Raw genomic sequence first — 23,827 nt, 5'->3', positions numbered from 1 at the left:
ACAAACTAGACATTCATATCATCATCATCATCATCATCATCACCATCGTTATTAGTATTATTAACCCAGACGGTGTTTATTTATAGTTAACAAACATTAGCTTTCTTCTTTTTGTTTAGGAGGCGAAATTTCAATAAGGAAATTTCTGGAACAATAAACTATGGAACTCAATACGTTTGTTGTTCTTGGGAACAATGAGAACAGTTTCAAGTCGCAGCAGTAACTTTTCAACACTTTTCACCCAGCTGGGTTTTAATAAAACAGCAACAGGAAACATTATAGCATGACCATCCTATACATACATACAAACAAAAATACTCTGTTGTTGATGCTGAAATTGCAATGAAGGAGCCTTGAATCTAGGTTAGAAACCAGCTCTTTCTCTATTGGCCAGAAATCTTGAAAGAAAACAGAATAATGACATGAATTTTAACAAGGAAAAGGTTGAAAGTGACTTCAAAGTTTCTCTTTGCTTGTTATCATCAGATATCAAATTTATCAATTTGTCAATGAAAAAGGAACAAAGAAATCAACAAAAGCACCAGGACTTACAAATATATATAACATACAGAAAATTGCACTACTGGGCACTGCACACATCCTACGCAAAACACTTTCAATACAGTAACCATAAGAGCATTACAGCAAACCACAGCACATACCCAAAGCACATCAAGACAGAAGAAATGCTGTTAAGTATTTTTCCCCCTGGGCTAACGACTCTGCCTCCTCGCTGCCTCAAACACACATCATATTGGTTTTGAAAAGATATCTGAGCCACATTATTTAACTGCAATACAGGGACATGCACACACACACACACACACAGACACACACATGCGGAGAAACTTTATTTAAAGTGAATCTCATTAAAAAAGAAAGCAAAAGAAACAGAAAAAAGTAATTCGTTTGTGTTCGAAACCCATGTTATTGTTGTTATTGTTGTCATTTAATCTCAGGTCAATGCTGACTATGATCAAAGAAATTCCAACCATGACCATCCCCACCAAAAACTCTATGTCCTTTTTTTAAGTCAGTAGTATGAGATATAGCTGTTATTATTTGAATAATGGTTGATTGCATAGAGGTTTTCTCGCGCTGTTAATGTATTTCTAATCAAACCCAACTTTGGATCAGTTGAAAAAGTTCTTTAGAATAATATTTCATGATATATTTTCCTCCAACAGATTTAATCTTGATATGTTTATCAACAACAACATAAAAAATTGATCTTCCATTCCATTCCATTTTCTATAATTCTTGGAAGAGAAACAACAAACTCGTCGACAGCCTGATATTTCTGATGTGTTACATGTTGATATATTCGGCCAGATTACCATCAACATCTTCCGTGTTTGTATGTCAACATTTCAAATGCCATCCGTTCTAACCTTCAAATGACGTCTTTGTTAGATTAACCCAGCCTTAAATACGAAACATGATTTCACAAACAACAAACGTGAATGAAATGATTTAGAGATCCACATTTAAATATCACACACACACACACAACTTTCTATTCACTACTTCCTGGCCAGTGCCTATCTTGTTCCATTTATTTTATTTTTCTATAGTATTATTTCTTTATTATTTTACTGTAGTTTTGTTTTGTTCTTTTTTTCCTGCAGTATATCTCTCCTGATTAAATGGTTTGTATATAAAAACTATCAACATGTAATTGAGACTGTTTTCTTCCCCCCCCCCCCCCGACCCACTACAGTGAAACTAAATCAGACAAAACTACAAACTCTCTTCTGCCAAACACGATGCCAGTTCAGGATTTCACTCAAAACTCTTTGTGCTCTATGGAAAAACATTTGTGGCTTCATTAAAGGTGGAATGGTTGCACCAGTAACCTTTGTGAGTTGTCCTCAGGGACTGAAAGGAATGGGAACATCACAGCTGGATGCCTCTGCTAACACCAACCACTTTACAAAGTGAACTGGGTGCTTTTATGCAGCACCAGCATGGGTGACCCACAAGTCCACAGGATTAGGAACGCTCAGCTGAAGAGGGATACCTGTATGCAAGGGCAACCATGTATTTACTTAGCTTGATGTGACTTCCCTGACCCGCCAGAAGTCTCGATCCCTTGTCATCTTCTCTGTGAGGCCCAACATCTGAAGATCCTTTCTTACCACTTCGTCCCATGTTTTCCTGGATCTGCCCCTTCCACACGTTCCCTCCACAATTAGGGCTCCCATATACATAAAAACAAAATTGTAAAAAAATTTTTTTTTAAATGTTATAAAAACCTTCAAATATTAACCTTTTAGCATTTAAAACAGCCCCTGAACCCATCCCAAATATTCTACTGGTTCTATGTCCAGGCTGGCCAGACTTGGAGTGTAAAAAGGGTTGTCCAACTGTTGCCAGCATAGAAAAGGGTGGCAAAATGATGATGATGATGATGATGATGGTGATGGAGACGAGGAGGAAGAAGAGGATATATGTAAGAATTACAAATTCATTGTCTCTAAGAACTTAACTAAAACCAGTTTTAACTCCTCAAAATAAATAAACCTGCAATAAACTTAGCACAAGGTTTGTGTTTTTTTTTTTCCACTCACCTCAGCAGTTATTAATTTAATTAACCTTGAATAAGAAGTAATTAATGATGTTTATCCAATGGGCAGGAAAAATATCATTTATTGGTGTTTTTCAGTAGATTTCCACATAAAAAGTATGTTATTGATGTAAAAACTAAAAGATTATGTGTTTGTTTTGCAAGATTCTTGATGTGAAAACGTGTGTTGAAACAAGTATTGTTATACTTGGGGATGGTCATCTTTGTCTTTTTGCCAATTAAACACATGCATTATAGTATGGGAGATGTATGAGAACAATTAGTTCCTTACAATTTCTTTCGATGAAAGATGTGTGGTTGACTGACAAAAACATCGACATTGTTGAGAAATTCAGAATATAGACAGATGCTGGATTTCAGTTCAACTACACACACACACACACACACACACACACACACACACACACACACACACGTGTGTGTGTGTGTATGATTAGTTATGAAAACCTGTTATCTACAAGGAGCTGCTCACTCCCATTTGCTTTCCCTTTTATTTAATTGCTAAATAATTGGTTGCTAATTAATTGCTCAATATTAACAAATAGTAAATATCTTTTTAACTAGTTTAATCTTTTTATCAATAATCAATTTTACTGAACAGACATTCAGCCAATCAGCTGCAAGGCTAAGCCCCCCACCCAAACCCAATATCATTGACTTCCAGTAGATTCAATGAAGACCATTACCAGACACGGCAGCAGTCTACTTAACAAACACTTTGATTGCAAATCTCTATATTTGTGGAACTGGTGTTTGCTAAGCTTTTCTCTCTTATGGCGGTGATGGACCACAGCAACAGTAGTGCTGGCTTCCTCTGGAATAATTATAGTTCTCTGGTTGCTGAAGGATTAGGCAAAAAACGAAAAAAGAAATAGATATAAAACAGGAGGAGTCTATATATTAATCTGAAATCGATAACTTAATCCTAAGCTGATGTTTCGTATGACAGTATTGTTGCTTTTTAGGAGACGAAAAACAAAGACTTCAGAACAGGAAGATGGAAAGAAATATTGGTGTGTGTGTGTGTGTATACATATATATATATATATATATTATATATATATATATGAATATGTATATATATGCATATGAGTATATATGTATATGTACATGTATGGGCCCCAAATATGTGAGGAAGAAAGTGTAATGAAGGAATGCTCTGTTAGTTGACAGAGCAAAAATTTGTGTGAAGTCCAAATACAAAAATATTTATTTTATCATTAGCAAAAAATTTATACCATTGCAATTATCGATTTAAAAAAAGATATTTGCACCAAGCAAATCAATTTGTGTCTCCATGAGAGACATGTGACTGTGTGTGTGTGTGTGACAAATGAAAGTCAATTCTTAAAGACACTGAATTTTGTATCTGAAGTTCAATGGTTTAAGTTGTGTCACAGCAAGTTGACTTTAGCTGTGACACAACCACTGGTCAGTTATCGGACAAATGATTTATATTTATCCATCATCTGTTAAAGATAAGGTGCCAAAGATAAAATCTTTAACACCATTCCAGTATGTTGTTTACAACTGGAACTCCAACATGTTACTCATCTGCTGGCTATGTTGTGTCTTTGCTAGTCAGCTCAGCTACTCATAAAAACAATTCTTTATGCTTCCACTAGAAAGCCTGAATGGTTGGTTAGCAGTTTGCTGACGCCATCAATCCCATGTCAAAAAATCCTGTTTCCTATTCACATTTATTTTCATGTCTGAACACAGTGCTTTGGATTCAATTCCTACGTAGTGAGTTGGTGTTTGTGATTCTGCCAGTATTCCATCTTTAGAAGAAATATCAGAAAAAGCAAGTAATACTGATGAAGAAAGTGAAACGGAAAATCTGACAATTGGAGAAGAAAGATAAATAAAAAATAAAAAATAAAAGGTCTATGAATGACAAATAAAAAAATGAAGAAAGGGGATGAAATTTAAAGAATCTGTTTTTGACAGAATATATCGTATTGGGTTGTTAGTTAAATTCGTTGGTTTTTTTTTCTCATTTATTTTAATCTTTATTTTTCATCAACAATTTTAGGTAGGCATTTTCTGGGAATGACGTTAAACTGCATCCAGTGGTGAGGCTCCAGTCTGGGCATTCTGGAGTTGTGAGGAGTTTGGTGTCACCCCTTAATTACCATTACTGCCAGGTCCATTCTCTCCTGGAATGGTAATACCTGTTAGGCTTCCATCTTTGGGTTAAATAGATTTCCCAAGGGTCAGTGAGTCACTTGTTATTTTTGACAAAGCCATGGGGAAGGTAGCTCTTTTTGGAGAAAGATTCTCTGACAAAAACTTCTGTCTGTCTTATTTAAAATGGTTAGTGTAAGACTTGAGAGAGATTTGGCTGCTGTTATTTCTAGCAAGTCAGACAAACACATAGAGATTCTGACGTTAGTTTATGCTGTTAATAAGATAACACTGAACATTAAAGGAGATCCAGTTCCATTCCTGAGCTGAATGAATTGTTTTTATGGTTACTTAACAACCAAAATCAAGTTTATTGCTCTGGGAATCTCTGAAGAACATGTAACAATATTTTGGAAAGTCAGTTTACCAAGTTGTACTTATAATTACTGTTAAAACATTGAAATAAAGTATTATTGCAAGAACTGGAAGGATATTATTTCTGTGAAGAATCTGCCAGAATACAACATCTGTTGCCAAATTATAGGAAGACACAACAATTTACAATATCTTATTCCTCTAGTCTGGCACCAAATTGTTTTTGAAGAAGTCCCAACAGAGAATATGAAAATGTACCAAATTACACCATGTTAGTTTTGTCTTTGACTCTTTGAGGAAACAAGGAAATTGTTTTTGTCGCTGCCTAAACCCAGCTCAACCTCCATCAAACAAGAACTTTTTGCTGCCCCTACCTCACCTGGCATCCTACCCCCCCTCCCCCACCTAGCTGCACCTATCTCTTAATCCCTCATAATCCTCCCTCTCTCATCTCTCCATCCTCTGCATAGTCCTCCTTGTCTCCTTCACTTTGCTCTCATTCCATTCGAAGTCCGGCCTTCAAACGACTTTGGAATCTCCTGCAACTCTTCAGGACAGTCTTCTTGTTTAAGTTGGTCAATGCTGCCATAATTCTTGCACTCAGTTCATCTTTGGTGTTACAAGGAGTTTTGTTGGTCACTTACTCAACTGTGCCCCACACATAATAATCAAGGGGGTTGCAGTCTGAGGAGTTAGGTGGCCAGTTGTTAGGGGTGATATGGTCGCAGAAATTGTCTGACAGCCATGGCTGGGTTCTCCTGCTTCTGCGGCATGGTGCAGAGTCCTGTTGCCAGACATGGAAGGAAAATTTAAATCCAGATAAAACAACCATCTTTCGAATTTAAGGCACTATGACATTCAAAGACCCTTTCAGCTTTAATCTGGAGGCTTAAAGATGAAAGGATCAATTACAATCATTATCATCATCGTTTAATGTCTATTTTCCATGCTGGCATGGGCTGGACGGTTCGACTGGGGTCTGGGAAGCCAGGAGGCTGCACCATGTCAAATGGAAAATCTTCTCCAAAGTCAGACCCTAGATAGCTGTATTTAACAAGACTTGTGGTTTTCATTATAACATTAGATAGATAGATAGATAGATAGATAGATAGATAGATAGATAGACAGTCAGATAGATAGATAGACACACAAACACAGATACATGCATGTATGATATGATATTAGATATGATTTTATGTCTGTCAAATGTTTGATAATTTAAGTGCTACACATCAAATCTATATCTCAATAAAATATAAAACAAGTTTCAATGATACTGAAATTAATTCAAGATTAAAAAACATATAATTTTAAAGGAAATAAAAATGATAATTAATTATTAGGAATTATATTTATATTAAATAGTTTTTTTGTTTGTTTTTAAAGGTTTTTTTATATTGAATTTTTAAATTTTTCTCAGATGTGAGTGAAATTATAAACCATAATTATTAAATAATGAGTAGTAAATTATTTATATGAATCTTTTTATGCAAAGAAACACTATTTTGCTAATTCTTTTATTAATCATATCCATCATCAATCACAAGATTGATGTTTAACCAGTAAAAATGGGTGTGGGACAACATCACCAGTCTCTGTTGTTTTAAAGTAATTGATTGCTGTTCAGTGACATCAACTCTCTGTTCATTACACCACTAAACAAACAGATATATTTATATAGATATACATATATACATATGCATGTGTGAGTATGTGTATATATATGTATGTATATATATATATATATATTTACAAATAGGTATGTATGTACAATATATATATATCTGCAAAAATGTGTGTATATGCAAATATCTTTATATTTCTTCATATGTATGTATGTGTGTGTGTGTGTGTGCACGTGTGTGTCTGTTTGGGTGTGTCTGTCTGCATGCATGCGTGTGCATCAGGGTGTGTACGTGTGTAAACTTGCCAGATTATTGCAAACAAAGTAATATTTTGATTTTAGGTTGAACCTTTTCCTCGCAATAATGTGATCTTGACACTCTCTCACTCTCTCTCTCTATTTCTCTCTCACTCTCTATTTCTCTCACTCTCTCTCTCACTCACTCTCTATTTCTCTCTCTCTCTCTCTCTCTCTCTCTCTCAGTAAGCATTGCCTCACACTAAAGCAGATTATCAAGATAGAGGTGGCTTGCACGAAGGAGGGGGGGGGGGATCTGATTAGTTCTGACACATGATGTGTTACATTTCTAATAAATTATCAATTGTAATCCTATTCAATATGATTATCTCTCACACGTGAAAGGAAAAAAGAAAAAGAAAAAAACCAAGAGCCAGCATCAGAGCAACATTTGAATTTGTCTGGGTAGTTCTGGTTGTCAGCTCATTGACTCCATAGCTGTCAACTGTTTGGCAACATGATGCACAACTGAAAACTGTCTCTTGTTAGCCACTCTTACTCGTTATTCTTTCACATTGGAACTAAAAAGACATTTGTCAATTATTCATTTCATAAATCTTGCTTTTATTTTTATGATTGTGTCTACATCATTTCTGGTACTTAATACATATAGCAGTAACAACACTGATTAACTGTGGACTTCTGTAAGTAAATGTTCTCTCTCTCTCTCTTTCTCTGTGTGTATATATATATATATATATATATATATATATATATATATATATATTATTGTATTGATATTAGAGTTGTATTAGAACCTTATTATTAATAGTTGTCTAAATCACAATATTCCTCTGTTGGGACAATTACGTAAGAGGGAGTAAACTTGTTAACATCAACAAATTCCATTCTATTTCTTTCAACATTTTAATACCAACCCAATCCTAAAACATTCCTGGTTCTATGCTGCAAACTTCCTGTTTTAAAAGGAATCTGAATTATGACCTTTCTTCAAAATAGCATGTTAAGTTTATGTCAAGAGTGACAGTTATTTTACTAAATTCTTCATAATTTTCAAATTTAATTGAAACAAAAGCAATTTATTTTTTTTTAAATGGTAAGAAAAGGGTTAATACTATAATGTTCAGTTAATCCAAAACCCAAAATTCTTTGGTGGAATAAATAGAATTTAGAAAGAAATAGATAAGATTTTCAAATTCCAGAATTAATGCCTGCACCAAAGACATTCTGTTTTTTCAAACCCCAAAACAAATCTCTAACCAACCAATGAATACAAGTGTTTTCCATGGAATGGTACACTGTCCCCTTTACAAACTTTTTCCTTGTGTGGTAGACCATTTTATGTTGCTTCCTTAATTTCTGTTCATTAATTTAATTAAGATTACATCAATTAAGCCTTTAGTCTCTTTTGTAGGGTTTTTATAGCTGCAATTTAGGGAGTTGAATTGGTTTTGTGTTCTGTTATAAAATCCTCATCACTCTCTCTCTCTCTCTGTTCCTTTCATTCTCTCTCTCTCTCTCTCTGTTCCTTTCATTCTCTCTCTCTCTCTCTCTCTCTCTCTGTTCCTTTCATTCTCTCTCTCTCTCTCTCTCTCTCTCTCTCTCTCTCTCTCTCTGTTCCTTTCATTCTCTCTCACTCTCACCAAATCTTCTCTCCTAAAGTGTCCTATCATTTATTTACCCACGAATACACTCTTCTGCACTAATTATTTAGGCACCAGGCCAGCAGCAGTTTTGAAGTGGGTGGTCAGTCACTTACACCTTGCTTCAAAATTATTGACCTTTATTTTATCAACCCTAAAAGGACAAAAAGCAAAGTTGATTTTGAACTCAAAACATTCTGTGCTTGACCAAAAATACCAATGCTCTGTTGATTCTTAAAATGTAACACTTCTACTCCCATCTCTAATTACACTCAGTTAACACTGCTTTTCATTTAGAAGTTATTCCTGCCAATGGAACTATCTATTTAAACCATTTTTTCTTCAGTAAACTAGAAGAATTTTAAACAAAAATATAATTTAGAAAAACAATTCTTTAAATTAGCTTTTTAATTGACAAAGGTTTTACTATCAAAAGAATAACCAAGACATCCATAAGAAAAAAACTGTATTTTGATTGAACAGTAACTGGTGTCAATGCTGATTGTAAAAACGATTACATTGATGTTTATGATATAAATACTGTGATGAGTTCAAATCCAACTGAAGCCAACTTGGTTTTTGTTTCTTCTGAGATCAATAAAATAAGTACCAGTGATAAACTGGTGTCAATTTAATCACATGCTCCCTCCCCATCAAGTTGTGGCATTTTGTCAGAGTTCTTAACCATGAATGGCCAGCAACTGAAGCAACAGAGCAGGGTTAGGGTTCAATGTCATTGCAGGGTACCTTGGTATCTTGGGGTAGGTGTCTTGTAACATTGGGTGGAGCTCAAGGTCTGCATGGAAACTTATTGGATGGCATGTCCATATTGACAGGTGGCAGATTTAATCAGTTTCATAGGGTTTAAAACCACCCCTAACCCTTGGATACCATTTACAGGGTTCATTCTGTTTGCATGCATTTTGACCAGGGTCCTTCATCCTCTCCCCCTCCCTCTCCTCCATGGAGACAGACAACAGTTTTGACCTCCCAGCCACCCCTAAGATTAAAAAACTAAAACAAAAACTATTTTGAAGGGCTTAGAAAATAATTACCAAAGACAATGTAACACTGACTTGTGTGTGTGTGTGTAATTATTGTTTTACGTGTGACAGTTTGAAAGATTTACAAGGATAAATACTTGTTATAAGGATTCATAATTATGTGTGTGTGTGTGTGTGTGTGTGTGTGTGTGTGTGTGTGTGTGTGTGTGTGTGTGTATACATGTGTGAATATGAAAAACAGACACACATAAAAGTATGTGTGCATGTGTTTGTGTGTGTGTGTGTGTCTCATAGCCAACTGTTTGAGATACAATAATACAAACAAGTGCGTCATGTTAGCAAATTCTAGTTGTCAGCAGCATTAGAAATATTTTATTAGTTTTAATTAGAGAACGGACATCTACTGGAAGCCTTGACCTTTGCTGGTCATGACTTTGGCCATGACCTGTGAAGGCCCAGAACCTGTTAAGGAACTATGGCCAGTAGAAAGTCCTTTCAGATCCTCTGAGATCAATACAGTTGAAGTTGATCGTTTCAACAAATGTCAAAAAGTCTTCTGAGACCAACGAAATGAAATCTAAAATTTATTCTAACAAAAACCAAAGGTTAACTTTTATGTAACATGAGATAAGAGTGTTGGCAATAAAGGACTTCCCATATATATAAGCATCATCATCATCATCATTGTCATTATCATCCCCATCACCACTACCACCACAATCATCATCATCATCATCATTGTCAGTGTCATCATCACCACCATCATCATCATCATCATCATTTTATGTCCACCAACTATACCAGTATGGGTTTGATGAGTCATCACTACCTTAGTTCCTTTCCTCAACAAACATTCTCCTGGACAGGTCAGAGGACTCCATCTTGCTTTTGCTCTCCATTTTAGTAAGGCCTCTGAGACTGGATGCCTCTTCTGACCCCAAATACTCTACAGAATGCACCAACATTTTCATTATGGCCCCAGCACCAAACAGGTTATCATGTCCTCTGCAAGGTGAAGGAGTCTTTCCTCTATACATCTTCTCTTTTCACTCAGAGTAAACAAGATCAAGAGGATGATCGGAAGAGAGAAAGAAAGTAATGCATGAGAGGATGAAAGTAAAGACAATATGAGAATGAGTATAATGGGGAAAGCAGCGGAATAAGAGGAAGAAAGATGGTGACAGGCAGCTGCGTGTTGGGTGGAGAACCATGGGAGGAAATCAATACAGTTCAATATAACTTAATAAATTAATATAAGATTCTCTAATTAGTCAATGCTATTTCATTTTCGAGTATATTATCTCATTTATAAAGTAAGCAAGCTGGCAGACTCATTATAATGCTGGACATAAGGCTAAGTGGCATTTCATCCATCTTGACATCCTAAGTTCAAATTCCACCAAGGTTGACTTTGCTCTTCATCCTTTTGGGGTCAATGAAATAAGTACCACTGAAATACTGGGGTCAATATAATCAACTAGTCCCCCCCTCCCCCTATAACTTCAGGTCTTGCAGCCATGGTACAAAGGAATATATTATTTCATTTATTAATATGATATTAATTGATTAATAATGAAAACTTAAATGTCTAATTATTAATACAGTTTCTTATTTGTGTTTTCAATCAATATGAATCTACAATCTTTATTCACGATGTTTCCAAAGCTATTCTCCTGCATTTGAGATTTCTTTCACTTCTAAAATACAAACTCAACGCTTCAATATATGTTTATAAAAATTTTTCTCATTTATAATATTTTCTTTTCTTTTGTATTTCTTCCAGCAGAAATTTATATTTGTTATGTCCAATGGACTCACTGCTGAACCTAAAGATTACGTGAATCAAAGAATTTGGACAGAATAAAACAAAATGGATTTGAGACCAAAGAAACAAAAAGAACTGAACAATGAAGAGCGAATGTTCTTGAGTGCCGTGGAAAAGGGAGATGTTGCCGGTGCCAAACTTGCTCTCAGTGAAGCAACAGAACGCCATATAAATAAGAGTTGCAAAGATTCCCTTGGGCGGTCAGCCCTGGTTATTGCTATTGAGAATGAAAATGGTGAACTGGTTGAAGCTTTACTTGTTGCAGACGTGGAGTTGGAGGATGCCCTGCTGTACGCCATCCGAGAAGAGTACGTGGAAGCAGTGGAAATGATTTTAACTCATCAACTGCAGAAATATGGAGAAGATGTGAGTATTGAGACATTGTTATGGAGTTGTTGAGCATCAAACTAATACACCTGCTTGTTGCTACTACACTTGTCTTTGTCTTTTGTTTTCTGTAAATTTGAACTATAAATATATAGGTATATATATATATATATATATATATATATATATATATATATATATATATATATACCTATATAAATATCTATCTACCTATCTTTTTTCCTTCACTCCACATATTCATGTAAATGTGTGTGTGTGTATGTGCGTGTGGGGGGGTCCCCTTAAAGTTCATATTCTTTCAGAAAACATCTTTAAAAATATTAATTTTAATTTATGAAATATTAATAAAAATTTTTTTTACAGAAACTCGAAATTCTTCCAAATGCAAATTGATTTCTTATTTTCTATTTCAGTATCTTCAAACTGAATTTGAATCAAATACCTTTACTATGGACATCACACCAATTATATTAGCAGGTCATATTGATAACTACGAAATCATTAAAATGTTGCTTGATCGTGGTTACAGGATACCTCGACCGCATGATCTCACCTGTCATTGTGATGATTGTCTCAAAGGAAGTACTGATGATGTTTTAGGCCATTCACGAGCCAGAATCAATGCATATCGAGCGTTAGCAAGTCCTTCCCTTATTGCTTTGTCAAGTAAAGATCCTATTCTTACAGCCTTTGAGTTAAGCTGGGAACTTCGGAATCTCAGTGAACTCGAAAATGAATTTAAAACTGAATATCAGGAACTCGGTAAAATCTGTCAACAGTTTTCTGTTGATCTATTGGATGAAATTCGAGGCTCAAAAGAGCTCGAGGTCATTTTGAATCATGATTCACGATCACCTGATGATGATCAAAGTAAAGAAAACAAGAAATTAAATCGATTGAAACTTGCCATAAAATACAAACAAAAAAGGGTAAAGCTGATTTTCTTACATTATTTCATCAACATTGTTTTTATCAAACATGTAATCAAACATGTAATTAAACATATAATCAAACATGTAATTTTTCAGAATAATTTTCCTGGAATATTTTTCTGTATCAGCCATATTGGCACTTTCCTTTCATACTTTGTTCATATATTTTATATAACTAAAAATATATTTTATACATCTACATATAAATGTTTTACACATCTACATCTGTTTCTAAGGGTGCATGGCTTAGTGGTTAGGGTGTTGCACTTATGATTGTAAGATTGTGGTTTCAAATCCTGGACCAAGTTACACATTGTGTTCTTGAGCAAGACACTTTATTTTATATTGCTCCAGTCCACTCTGCTGGCAAAAATGAATAGTACCTGTATTTCAAAGGGCCGGCCTTGTCACACTCTGTGTCACATTGAATCTCCCTGAGAACTACGTTAAGGGTACACGGGTCTGTGGAGTGCTCAGCCACTTGCACATTAATTTCACGCATGAGCTGTTCCATTGACCGTATCAGCTGGGACCCTCGACGTCGTAACCGACGGAGTACTCCTATAAACAAACTGAGCATCACGAAGGAAATCAATCAACTTTCAGACATTTAAAGAACTAATAAGTCTGAAACAGTTATTACTTACAACATTAATTATCTTATTGGAACTTTGAAACAAAACACAAATTTTTGGAGAGAGAAGAATAAAGTCCTTCCTGCTTAATAGAAAAACTATATTAATTTCTAATTCTTGCTAACAATTATGATTTTTAGATATATTATTGTTATTGTTATTATTGCCAGCATGGAAAATGGACGTTAAATGATGATGACGATGATGATGATGAATGCACCTACTATGATAGGAGTTGTTTCTGTTTTTAGACTCCACATTCGAGTTACTTCTATTTCCAGTTCTTTGTATATATATATATATATATCATCATCATCGTCATCGTTTAACATCCGCTTTCCATGCTAGCATGGGTTGGACCGTTGGTATTGATATATCAATTAGAAAACATCTCTCTATCTGTGTGTATTTGCATATCCCAAAGTAAGGCTGCTTTCTCGTTTTCTGTGACCTTTTCTGGCGTGTGTCTATATCATCTTCTTGCTGTTGTTATTCCATAGTGTTGGCACAGCTTCCAGTGTATACAGACCTCAACTCTCTCATGTTGTTATTGTTGTTGTTGTGGTTATTATTATTATTATTATTATGTCCTGTATTTGTTTCAGTTTGTTTCTCATCCAAATTGTCAACAGTTACTAGCATCTAAATGGTACGAAGGTTTAGGCAACTTCCGACGAAAGCCTGCCATTAAACAACTTACAATTGCTTTAACAATTTGCTTCCTGTTCCCAGTTCTTAGTATGATTTACATGGTTGCTCCTCACAGTAGATTTGGTAAACTCTGTCGAAAGCCTTTTATCAAATTTTTACTTCATGCTGCATCTTATATCAGTTTCTTAGGTAAGTAATGTTTTCATTTCTGCCATTTTGCATCTAAAACTAATCAATCTCACCTTTGACATCTTAATTCAAACAGAGAAATAGAAGAATCAAAACTAAAACTATTTGATTGTCAACAGACATCTTGAAGGAGTACAGCTGTCCTCCTTACACCTTGCAATGGGAGACAGAAGACACAAATAATGATCTGTCAACATTCTGAAAGCTTCCTGCGGCTAGTTTTATATAAAACTAGTTTTGGGATGAACTGATAAGTGTATGTATGTGTGCATGTGCATGTGTTTGTGTATGTGTGTGTGTGTGAGAGAGAGAGAGAGAGAGAGATGAGTATATAGAGATATACAGACATACATACATATATATATATATATATATATAACATAAATAATATATAAACATATGCATATATGCATACATATATGTACATACCTGCATCTATATGTATACATACATTCATATATGGGTACAGGACATCACAAAAACATTAAACAAAATGAGAAACGAAAACAAAGATGAAAACAGAAAACGAACTTTTTTTTGAACAACGAAAAAAACAAAGAGAAACGAGACATGCAACATAAAGAATATTTCCCTTCTTCAGTTGTCCCTGTTCCATCTACTCCACGTTTCGAAGGGAAGGACAATATGCAAATTCGTTGGAACAGTCCTTCCCGCAAAGCAAATTAAATAAAATTTGGCATTTTTTGTGGAGGGTGAAAGTGTAAACAAGAACCGGACAGTGAGAACAAGACAGTAAAAACAAGACAGAACAGTGTAAACAACGGTAAGGGCTGTTACGCCAAGACAATAGAAAAATTACTATTTTGAATGCTAGTTAGAGACTGAATATATATATATATATATATATATATGCAAATACACACACACACACACATTCTCACAAAACAGTTCTCTTGCTACTGAAATTCAGACATTGCTGTGAAGAATTTTAAAGAACACTTCTATGCTTTATTTATCTTTTAAAAATGATTCCAGTCTTCTTTAATATCAGTTTGCTTCTTCATCTCCAAGAGATGAAACAGCACTAATTTCATGCTTTTCTCCAACTGAATTCCTAATGAAGTTATTCTTAGACAAGCACTGAATACCTAAATTTACATGAAATTCCTACAAATTCTAGGTTGATGATTTCATCTGATAATGGTGTCAGTGAAACTCTAACTCCAAGAGTTTAAATATAAACTAAATTGTGTTTTTGAAATGTAACAGAATCTGTTTTTAATAACTGAAGTCATTTCCTCTACTTTATTTGTCTGAGATTATCAGGGATTAGGCTGACAATATTTTCATATTTGATAAGATATGCAATTGTAAATAATAATAATAATAATAATAATAGTTTCAATTTTTGGCACAAAGCCAGGAATTTTAGGAGAAGGGGTCAGTTGCATCAACCCTGCCAGTTGACTCGTGCTTTGCTTTGTTGACCCCTAAAGGGATGAAAGTATTTTGTTGCTGTTGTTGTTAATATAATCATCATTATAATGCTGCAACATTTGGACCAGACTCCCCAGGGCACAAGGAGAATTCTGATACAAGTGGAGACATGATAAAGTCCTTACAGAAATTGTCAAGTGGATGGAATTGCAGAGAGTAAAGGTCCACATGCACCAACCAATGGTATCAGGTTCCAGAAGGAAGGGGATACAGGCTGCTATGGCTTTTATTAAAATGGGAGGGATCTATTTTCTGTTTTGCATCAGATTTCTGGACTGGGAGATGCAACTGGATCTGAATGATATCTCTGTGGAAGAGGTTGTAGCAATTTTGCCTCAACCAGAGAAATTCCTTCTATCCAGAAGCACCAAAATGATCTTTGTGGTTGAACTCACAATGTCCTGAGAAAACTGACTTGACATTTCTTACCGAATGAAGAAAACCAAACATCAAGACTTGATTAATAAGGATTTTGTCAAAAGATGGCATGCACCCACATTCCCTATTAAAGTTGGTAACCATGGCTTCCCAGCAAGATCAGTCAACTATTTTCTGCAGAAGGTTGGTATAGGACCAAAACAACTGAAGAAAGCCACCAAGGACATTGCCATGGCAACTAAATCTAATTCAAGGTGGTTACAATTAACAAAAGACAGTCCTCATTGCTCCACTTGGGCTAAGCGATGAAATGCTTGTGACCCTGGGATACCTACTGAAGTTACAGAAGGATTTCCACCATTGCAATAGCTTCACTCATTATCAAAAGAGAAGTTGACACAATCATTAAGTTGGTTATGCTGTATCAACAAAGGGGAAAGCATTTCTAATCTTTATTTCACTATCATTATTCATCATCATCATCATCATCGTTTAACGTCCGCTTTCCATGCTAGCATGGGTTGGACGATTTGACTGAGGACTGGTGAAACCGGATGGCAACACCAGGCTCCAGTCCGATTTGGCAGAGTTTCTACAGCTGGATGCCCTTCCTAACGCCAACCACTCAGAGAGTGTAGCCAACCACTCAGAGAGTTATTATTATTATTATTGCCTTTGCACGGCTTCTAACTCTGGAGATGTGCTACGGTGTCAGCTGTTCACTACCAGTGAACTAAGGTAACACCCCTTATTTCTGGAGCACCTTCTGGAGTATTCGAGTGGTTCCAAGCAGTGCTGTTTTCTGCAAGTGTTCCACCCTTATTGCAGCCCCTATTTGTTCCATGTACTTTGCAGCCTGTATTTGTTCCATGTACTGTCATTATTATTATTATTATTATTATTATTTTCAAATTCCACCAAGGTCGACTTTGCCTTTCATCCTTCTAGCATTGGTAAAAAGCTTAAATTGACAATAAATTGAGATCATCCATTAAATAATTCTCCTTGTTTTACCATTCCAGGTCTTCTCATCATGGTTTCACAAAGAATAGAAAACCCTTTATTTTTCCTGTTTCCATTTGATGAAACAAAGAAGAAAGAATTGAGAGGGAAACCTGCCACCATTGTAGAAATGATGATATTGTGTTATGTTATTGGTAAATTATTTTACATTTCTTTGCTTCCATTAATAAATACAGTCATTGGAGTTTGACCCCTCTCCTCAAACAGATGACCCAGCTCCTCTCTCTCTTCTCCAGTATTCGAACAGTCCTCACATTTAGAGGGCCAGTTTTTGTGGTTCTTCTGCAGGACAAAAATATGTTCTTTATATTTGTCTCAGCGACAACTGGTCCATCATCCACTGGCCCCGCCTGTGGCTCTAAACCAGCAGAGACATAACAACCAGGAAGTTCTTTGACAGTGTAGTTAGGGGCTCTAGCCCTGGTGTTGTTAAGTACACTCTCCATGGTTCTTTTCAATGGCTAATAATACTTTACTGTTGCCACTCAAGTAAGGTAATTATTCAACCGAAAAATGGGGCCCTAACGAGTACTACTATCCTGGGCCAGAGCAGACCTGGGAGTGATGACAACTAAGGGGTAACTCCACATTCCCCCACAGCTCCTGAACTCCCTAACTGGAGCCTTGCCACTAGATGCAGTTTATTGTCATACCCAGGATGTTAAATGATGATGAGGATGATGATAATGATAATGATGATGATGTTGATATGTGTGTGTGTGTGTGTGTGTGTGTGTGTGTGTGTGTGTGTGTGTGTGTGTGTGTACATATATATATATATATATTACTATTGCTGCTCTTGTGGTATTCCATACATCTGCTCTTAAGTAAAATTACAGCAATCCATTTTGTATGATGCTCAACTGATCCTGCAGACCCACTGACAACATCTCATTTCACACACACCTATAGAGTCTGTTGCCATGCAGTAATTAAGGACATGTGATATCAACGTAACTCTATACTTTCTCCAAGACTGCTTTAATAAAAGATGGAGTTTTTTTAAACTTTGATGAATTACAGAGAAGCTGGCAACCAGACAGCTTCTATGTAGTCACTCATTCTGCTAGACATATTAGCCAAATCTATCTCAGATCACATCCTAGTGTTTGATAATTAAAAAAAAATATGAAGGACACATTTGATCATGTAGTCTTTGATAGACTGTGCTGATAAAAAATGGACAGGATCATCAAAGACAGTGGATGGATGGCAGAATCATCAGAACAAACTAGTTCTCCTTACAAAATGTTAAAAAAACAGAATAAATTGTTTTATGGTGTGGAAGAATCAAAATGGAGCATTTTAAGAGAGACAGAACATTTTGCCATGTAATTTACTTTCATTAGTTATTAATTAATCATTTTATACTTTCAGGGTTAATATGGTCTGAGATCAAGCAGATCTGGATGCAGGGAGCTCTGGAATATATTCATGACATGTGGAACATTTTGGATTTTGTTACCAATTCTCTCTACATGGCAACATTTACACTTCGACTTCTTGCATTCATAGAAGTAAATAAGCTTTCCATATTATTATTATTATTGTTGTTGTTTCATAAACAAACCCTCATCTTATTTGCAAATTTTATTCCATATTCATGTTAGAAAAATAAAATGGAAAAAATACATCTGTTTCCAAAAGTTCAAAATATTAAGAAATCTTGGTAACGAAAGGGTTAGCAACCAAGAAAATTTCTGTTGCAACCACAGAAATAAATTTGCAGGAAATATTACTTCCAGAGTGTTGCCAAAAGAGACCACCATTACTTTCATCAGCCACTTGTGGTCAATATGTCGCATAGTTTTTACTTTTAAACTAAGTTATCAGAATTTCATTAAGTTTTTATTCTCAGAAAAGAAGAAAACCTCCATTTCCTATATTTTGCCTCCTTCTCAAACCATTCCTCTCCACTCTCTGTGATTTATCTCACAGAAATCTCAGCCTGGTTTACAGAAAACCCAATCTTTCCATCTTTGAATCTTAGATTGAGATTACAACGGAGTGTTTTGTATATCTCTTGCCTGACTGTAAAGGCAAAGATATAGCACAAACATGGAATGACTCCATTTTCACTCCCATCTAAATTTTTCTATTTCTGTAACTTAAGAAACAAAGATTTTATTGTCAAGTCAGTCCTCTTCTCATATTTCAGTTTTTCTCTCACTTTTTCAAGAAATATTTCCAAGTTATTTATAAATATTCAACTAATGCTGGAACTAATGGGATATCTATGTTTAAGTAGGATATAAAGACTATTTTTTGGTATCAATATTGCTTCCATTGCTATTAATTGATATACATATATATATATATGTATACACGTGTGTGTGATATTGTCCTTAATGTACATTTCAGGTGTACCATGAGAGAGCTGAAAACAACCCTTATGCTTATGAAGAACGAAAACACTGGGATGCTTATGATCCAAACCTTATTGCAGAAGCCTTGTTTGCTGGTGCCAATATTTTCAGTTCCTTAAAATTAATCTATATTTTCACAATAAATCCCCACCTGGGACCTCTACAGATCTCCCTTGGTCGAATGGTGGCAGATATTGTCAAGTTTATATCAGTATATTTCCTCGTACTCTTCTCCTTTGCCTGTGGATTGAACCATCTCTACTGGTACTACGCTGCTCTCCGAGCAGAAGAATGTGAGGCTGGTGTCACGCATTCATGTGATATCAAATACAGAAGTTTTGCAAAGTAAGTATCATTAGCACTTCATTAATATTCATATGCTAATCAATATTCAGATACTAATTAATATTCATATATCAATTGGTGTTCTTGTGTAAATAATATGATTTCTCTATAACAAAACAATAAGCTTACAACCAATAAAATGGTCTTTCTATAAAGTAGAGTTCTTTCAACTGCAGGGTGTGAGTTTAATATGATGGCTGCTGCATCATTAACTCCTGCCTGTATTTGATGTGTTAATGGAGCATGGCTGTGAGGGTTAAGATTCTTGATTCATAATTACATAGCTCTAGGTTCAATCCTAGTGCATGTGTGTGTGTGTGTAGTAGAGTTAATCCAAAAATTGAGAAGACTGGCTCTACATGAAATAACTCAATACATTTTATAATGTGCAATATATTTTATTCTGAAGATAAGCACAAAAATTGCACCAATATTTCAAGTCCTTTGTCTTTCCTACAGGACAAAAATATATACATGTTTATATGTTGATATATACATACACACACACACACACACACACACACACACTTATAAAACACACAAACACACACATATATATAGCCATTGTCTAAAAATTCAGATTGCAACAATTTACAACCAACCTTAGTTCTTCAATACAAAGAATAGTATTTTTCTTGTTTTTTGTCCATTGAATTATTGTATTTCTTCTCCTTTTTCCTTCTCTTTCTTCTCCTTTTTCTCCTTCTCTTCTTTCTTCTCCTCCTCCTCTGTCTTATTCTCTACTTCCCCCACTCCCACATGATCTTCGTTACATTTGCCTAGTATTAAGCTATATTCTTATATTACTGCTGTTCATATGATGTCAATGTTGTTTTACATTTGAAAAATATTACTTTGTAACATGATTATATTTGAAAGAATGTTGAAAACTGTTCAAAACTATGTATGCATAATGATGCAAAATGGTGCACAATGCTGCACAATCATGCATAATGATGCAATATGATGAATTGCCATGCACATGAGTATTTTGCATTCCACTGCAAGTTTTTGCTTTTGCATTCTTCTTCTTGTTATTATTATTATTATTATTATTTGCTCTTTCACCTTTTCAGCCAATTCACAATTTCATATTCTCGCCAGAATATTTAAAATTCTAGAGATTATTGAGTAATGATTGAAGAATTACAAGAATAGGTGAATAACGTTGAGTGATGTAAGGAATTAGAGATATTGTTACTTGCAAAGAGAAAAGAATACTGGATGCTTATTTAGTAAAATGTAAAATATATTTTATGCTGAGAATTTCAACATAAAACACTTGTTAGTTCAAGAAACTTAAAGTTATATGGAATTTCTAGAATTATAATATACATACATACATACATATATACATACACATAAGATATAGATAATACACACACACACACACACACAAAATACAAATTACTTCTGTTAAGTTTATATCCCTTTCAGTTAGAAAAAGAAAATGTAAAGTAAATGGTAATCTTAAAGAAAAGGGGAGATAATTTCAAATCATTAAGAATTAATTTCACAAAATTCATTTTTATGTTTTCTGGGAAATCTGTTCTTTGTGGATAAAATGGTAGCTACAGACATGCTTTGATGTAGCGATACAATACAACTAAGATTGTTTAGTCTTGTTGGAGACAACCTAACCAATGCTTGTAGCATGATAAAAATGCACCTCGTCCTGGTTATAAATAGGTTTAGTCATAGAAAGGACATACAACCATAAAAACCATGAACTCCCACTAAAAAGAAAAGGCACATACAATAGCTAAGATAGCCGGAGTTTGTTTGCTGAGGTGTGTGCCAGAAGACAAGAATTTCAGACAAATGAAACAGACGTAAAATGATGATGATGACGATGGTGATGATGATGGCGAGGAGGAGGAGGAGGAGGAGGAGGAGGAGGGGGGGATGAGACATCATATCAGCTGTCTAACTTTCAGGTCAAACAGACAGCGATGATGTCTAGATAAGTTGATTGGGTCTACAAGTATGATAAAATATAGTTAGCTTAATGATAGATTTTTGTCTCAGATGACATCCAGAAGAGACCTTGGCATTAGTTTTCAGTGATGTTTATGTTTGATATACTTTAGTTGATGGTTCAATAAATGACATTAGTTCGATCATTTCACTAGAAACATATTCTCTTTTCCTTATATAACAAAGAAAATGTTTATTTTATCAGGATCTCATTATTACAAGACTAATAAGTTTTATTACAGGACTATATATTAAGGTTTATTACAGCTGAAAGCATTTACAGAAATTTTAATGTTTTAAACTCTTTTTTTTTTTTTACATTATTAACCCCTTTAGCATTCAGCTCTTACCCTTTGAAATGTAAGGCTTCCTTATTTACATTGTTTTGAATTAATCCTACATCATCTCAAAGCTCTGTGATTTCAATGATTTTTAGAATGTCATTGTAAGGCAGGAGTGAGGGACGGAATCTGGTCAGATTGAACATAAACCAAATAGAATATTTGGGCCGGATAAGGCCAGTTTAAATGCTAAAGGGTTTTATCGCAGTAGAAAGCATTTACACAAGTTTTAAACTTATCCCTGTAACATTCAGAAAGTTTGAGTTCATCAAATCTGTGTAATGTAATCCATTCAGACAAACGTCTAAACATAATTTAAAATATTACGTTTTTGAGCTTAACAAAATAATAACAGCTCAATAATCAATGAAAATGCTTCGTTAAAGAAAATATTATCAGCTTATGTCAACCAGCTTTCAATCCAGAAGGAATTCTTCAAGTAGAATAAAACTCTAGTAATATCATTTCACTTTTAGTTGTGTTTCAAGGTATTTTACCAAAAAGATATTTCCATAAACAGAATATGAAATCGATTTTGTTGCAGTAAAAAGCCAAGCCATGTGTGCCACACGCATTTTGTTTGATTCAACACCTGATTGTGATTTTATTCCACCCCAACATCACCCCTCACTATACCCAAGGTATCTCTTCATATTCGTGTTTTGGGAAACGACTCTATCTTCATGCTTAGTAAAAGCTTTTTGTGCAAGTCAAATGCATTCATCATCAGGAAATCTGAAATAATGAACTGCATTGGTTGGTTAGGATATTTAAAGATATTCAGTGCATTTTAATTGGTTGTGAAGGTGGTCGGGTGGCTGGTCATGTAATCGTATTGTTAATGATATTCAATCATTAACAGCTGTCAGTAGTTAGTTACATGACCACTCACACGACCCCACCCCCAAGACCAGTCACTTGATCAACATTATCACATGACCAATCATGGTTCTACTTCAATGTTAATTAATATGTTGATTCCTGATTGGTCATGTGATAACGTTGACCATGTGACTGGTCATGTGGGAGATAGCATATGTTTTTTATGTCCATAATCAAGACATGAGTCAACAGGACTTGGAAGTTACTAGAACGTTTGATTGATGGTGGCAAGTTGAGATGAGTTTAGGTTCTTCATTTAAGATTGGGGGGAATATTGTGGAGTTTCAGACATCATAGAACTCTGTGTGTGTGTGTGTGTGTGTGTGTGTGTGTAAGCATTTGTATATGCTTAAAAGCAATATATTCTGATACTGTTTTGCTGAATGACTTATAAATAAATCCCAGCTAAACAAAATAAACATGATTTTTTACTCAGCTGAATAAGAAGACAGAGAACTCTCAACACACAAGCTCTGAGTTCATCTCCAACTGCAGGTATCTTCTTAAGTCTCTGTATAAGATACTCTATTCTACATTATTTCAGTTTACCCACCATACAGATAGCAGACTTTCAGAGAAAAGTTGCCGAAAGTGGACTGTTACCTTATCCTGGGGAGATTTTTCTGACATTTGTTTATCACAAAAGAAATCAGAATTAAAGTACCAAAAATATCAAAAGAGGAAGATCTCTGATCCTTTTAAACAATTATCAAAATATTTCTGCTAAATTCTATCTTTATTGGCTCTCGTTTTTCACATATCTACAATGGTTTTCTTGCATGATTTTAAAAATTTGCTTTATATTTTTGCTTTCAATGAACATTCTAACATTTTTTATGATTTCAGAGCTTATTTTTCA

General features: G+C 34.8%; 1 protein-coding gene across 7 annotated transcripts in view; it reads left to right on the top strand.

The window, feature by feature from the left end:
* The window catches only part of LOC106871441 (transient receptor potential-gamma protein), a 51,479-nt gene that overhangs the window by 5,290 nt on the left and 22,362 nt on the right, over positions 1-23,827 (top strand). For 2 of the 7 annotated variants that reach the window (XM_089361347.1, XM_089361344.1), the window contains exons 1-7: positions 7,392-7,654; positions 11,405-11,809; positions 12,205-12,720; positions 13,964-14,198; positions 17,057-17,191; positions 18,435-18,574; positions 19,419-19,768. In XM_089361347.1, coding sequence (XP_089217473.1) covers positions 11,489-11,809; positions 12,205-12,720; positions 13,964-14,198; positions 17,057-17,191; positions 18,435-18,574; positions 19,419-19,768 — 1,697 coding nt within the window. In that variant the 5' untranslated portion in view covers positions 7,392-7,654; positions 11,405-11,488. Of the gene's footprint in view, positions 1-7,391; positions 7,655-11,401; positions 11,810-12,204; positions 12,721-13,963; positions 14,199-17,056; positions 17,192-18,434; positions 18,575-19,418; positions 19,769-23,827 lie in introns of those variants that run through there. The other 5 variants (XM_089361346.1, XM_014917909.3, XM_089361348.1 and 2 more) reach the window with 3 other exon arrangements.

The sequence above is a fragment of the Octopus bimaculoides genome, chromosome 13, assembly GCF_046866305.1.
Source record: "Octopus bimaculoides isolate indiv1 chromosome 13, ASM4686630v1, whole genome shotgun sequence".
NCBI classification, from domain to species: domain Eukaryota; kingdom Metazoa; phylum Mollusca; class Cephalopoda; order Octopoda; family Octopodidae; genus Octopus; species Octopus bimaculoides.
Note: the sequence above shows the minus strand (reverse complement) of the source record. Positions and strands in the feature narration are given on the sequence as shown.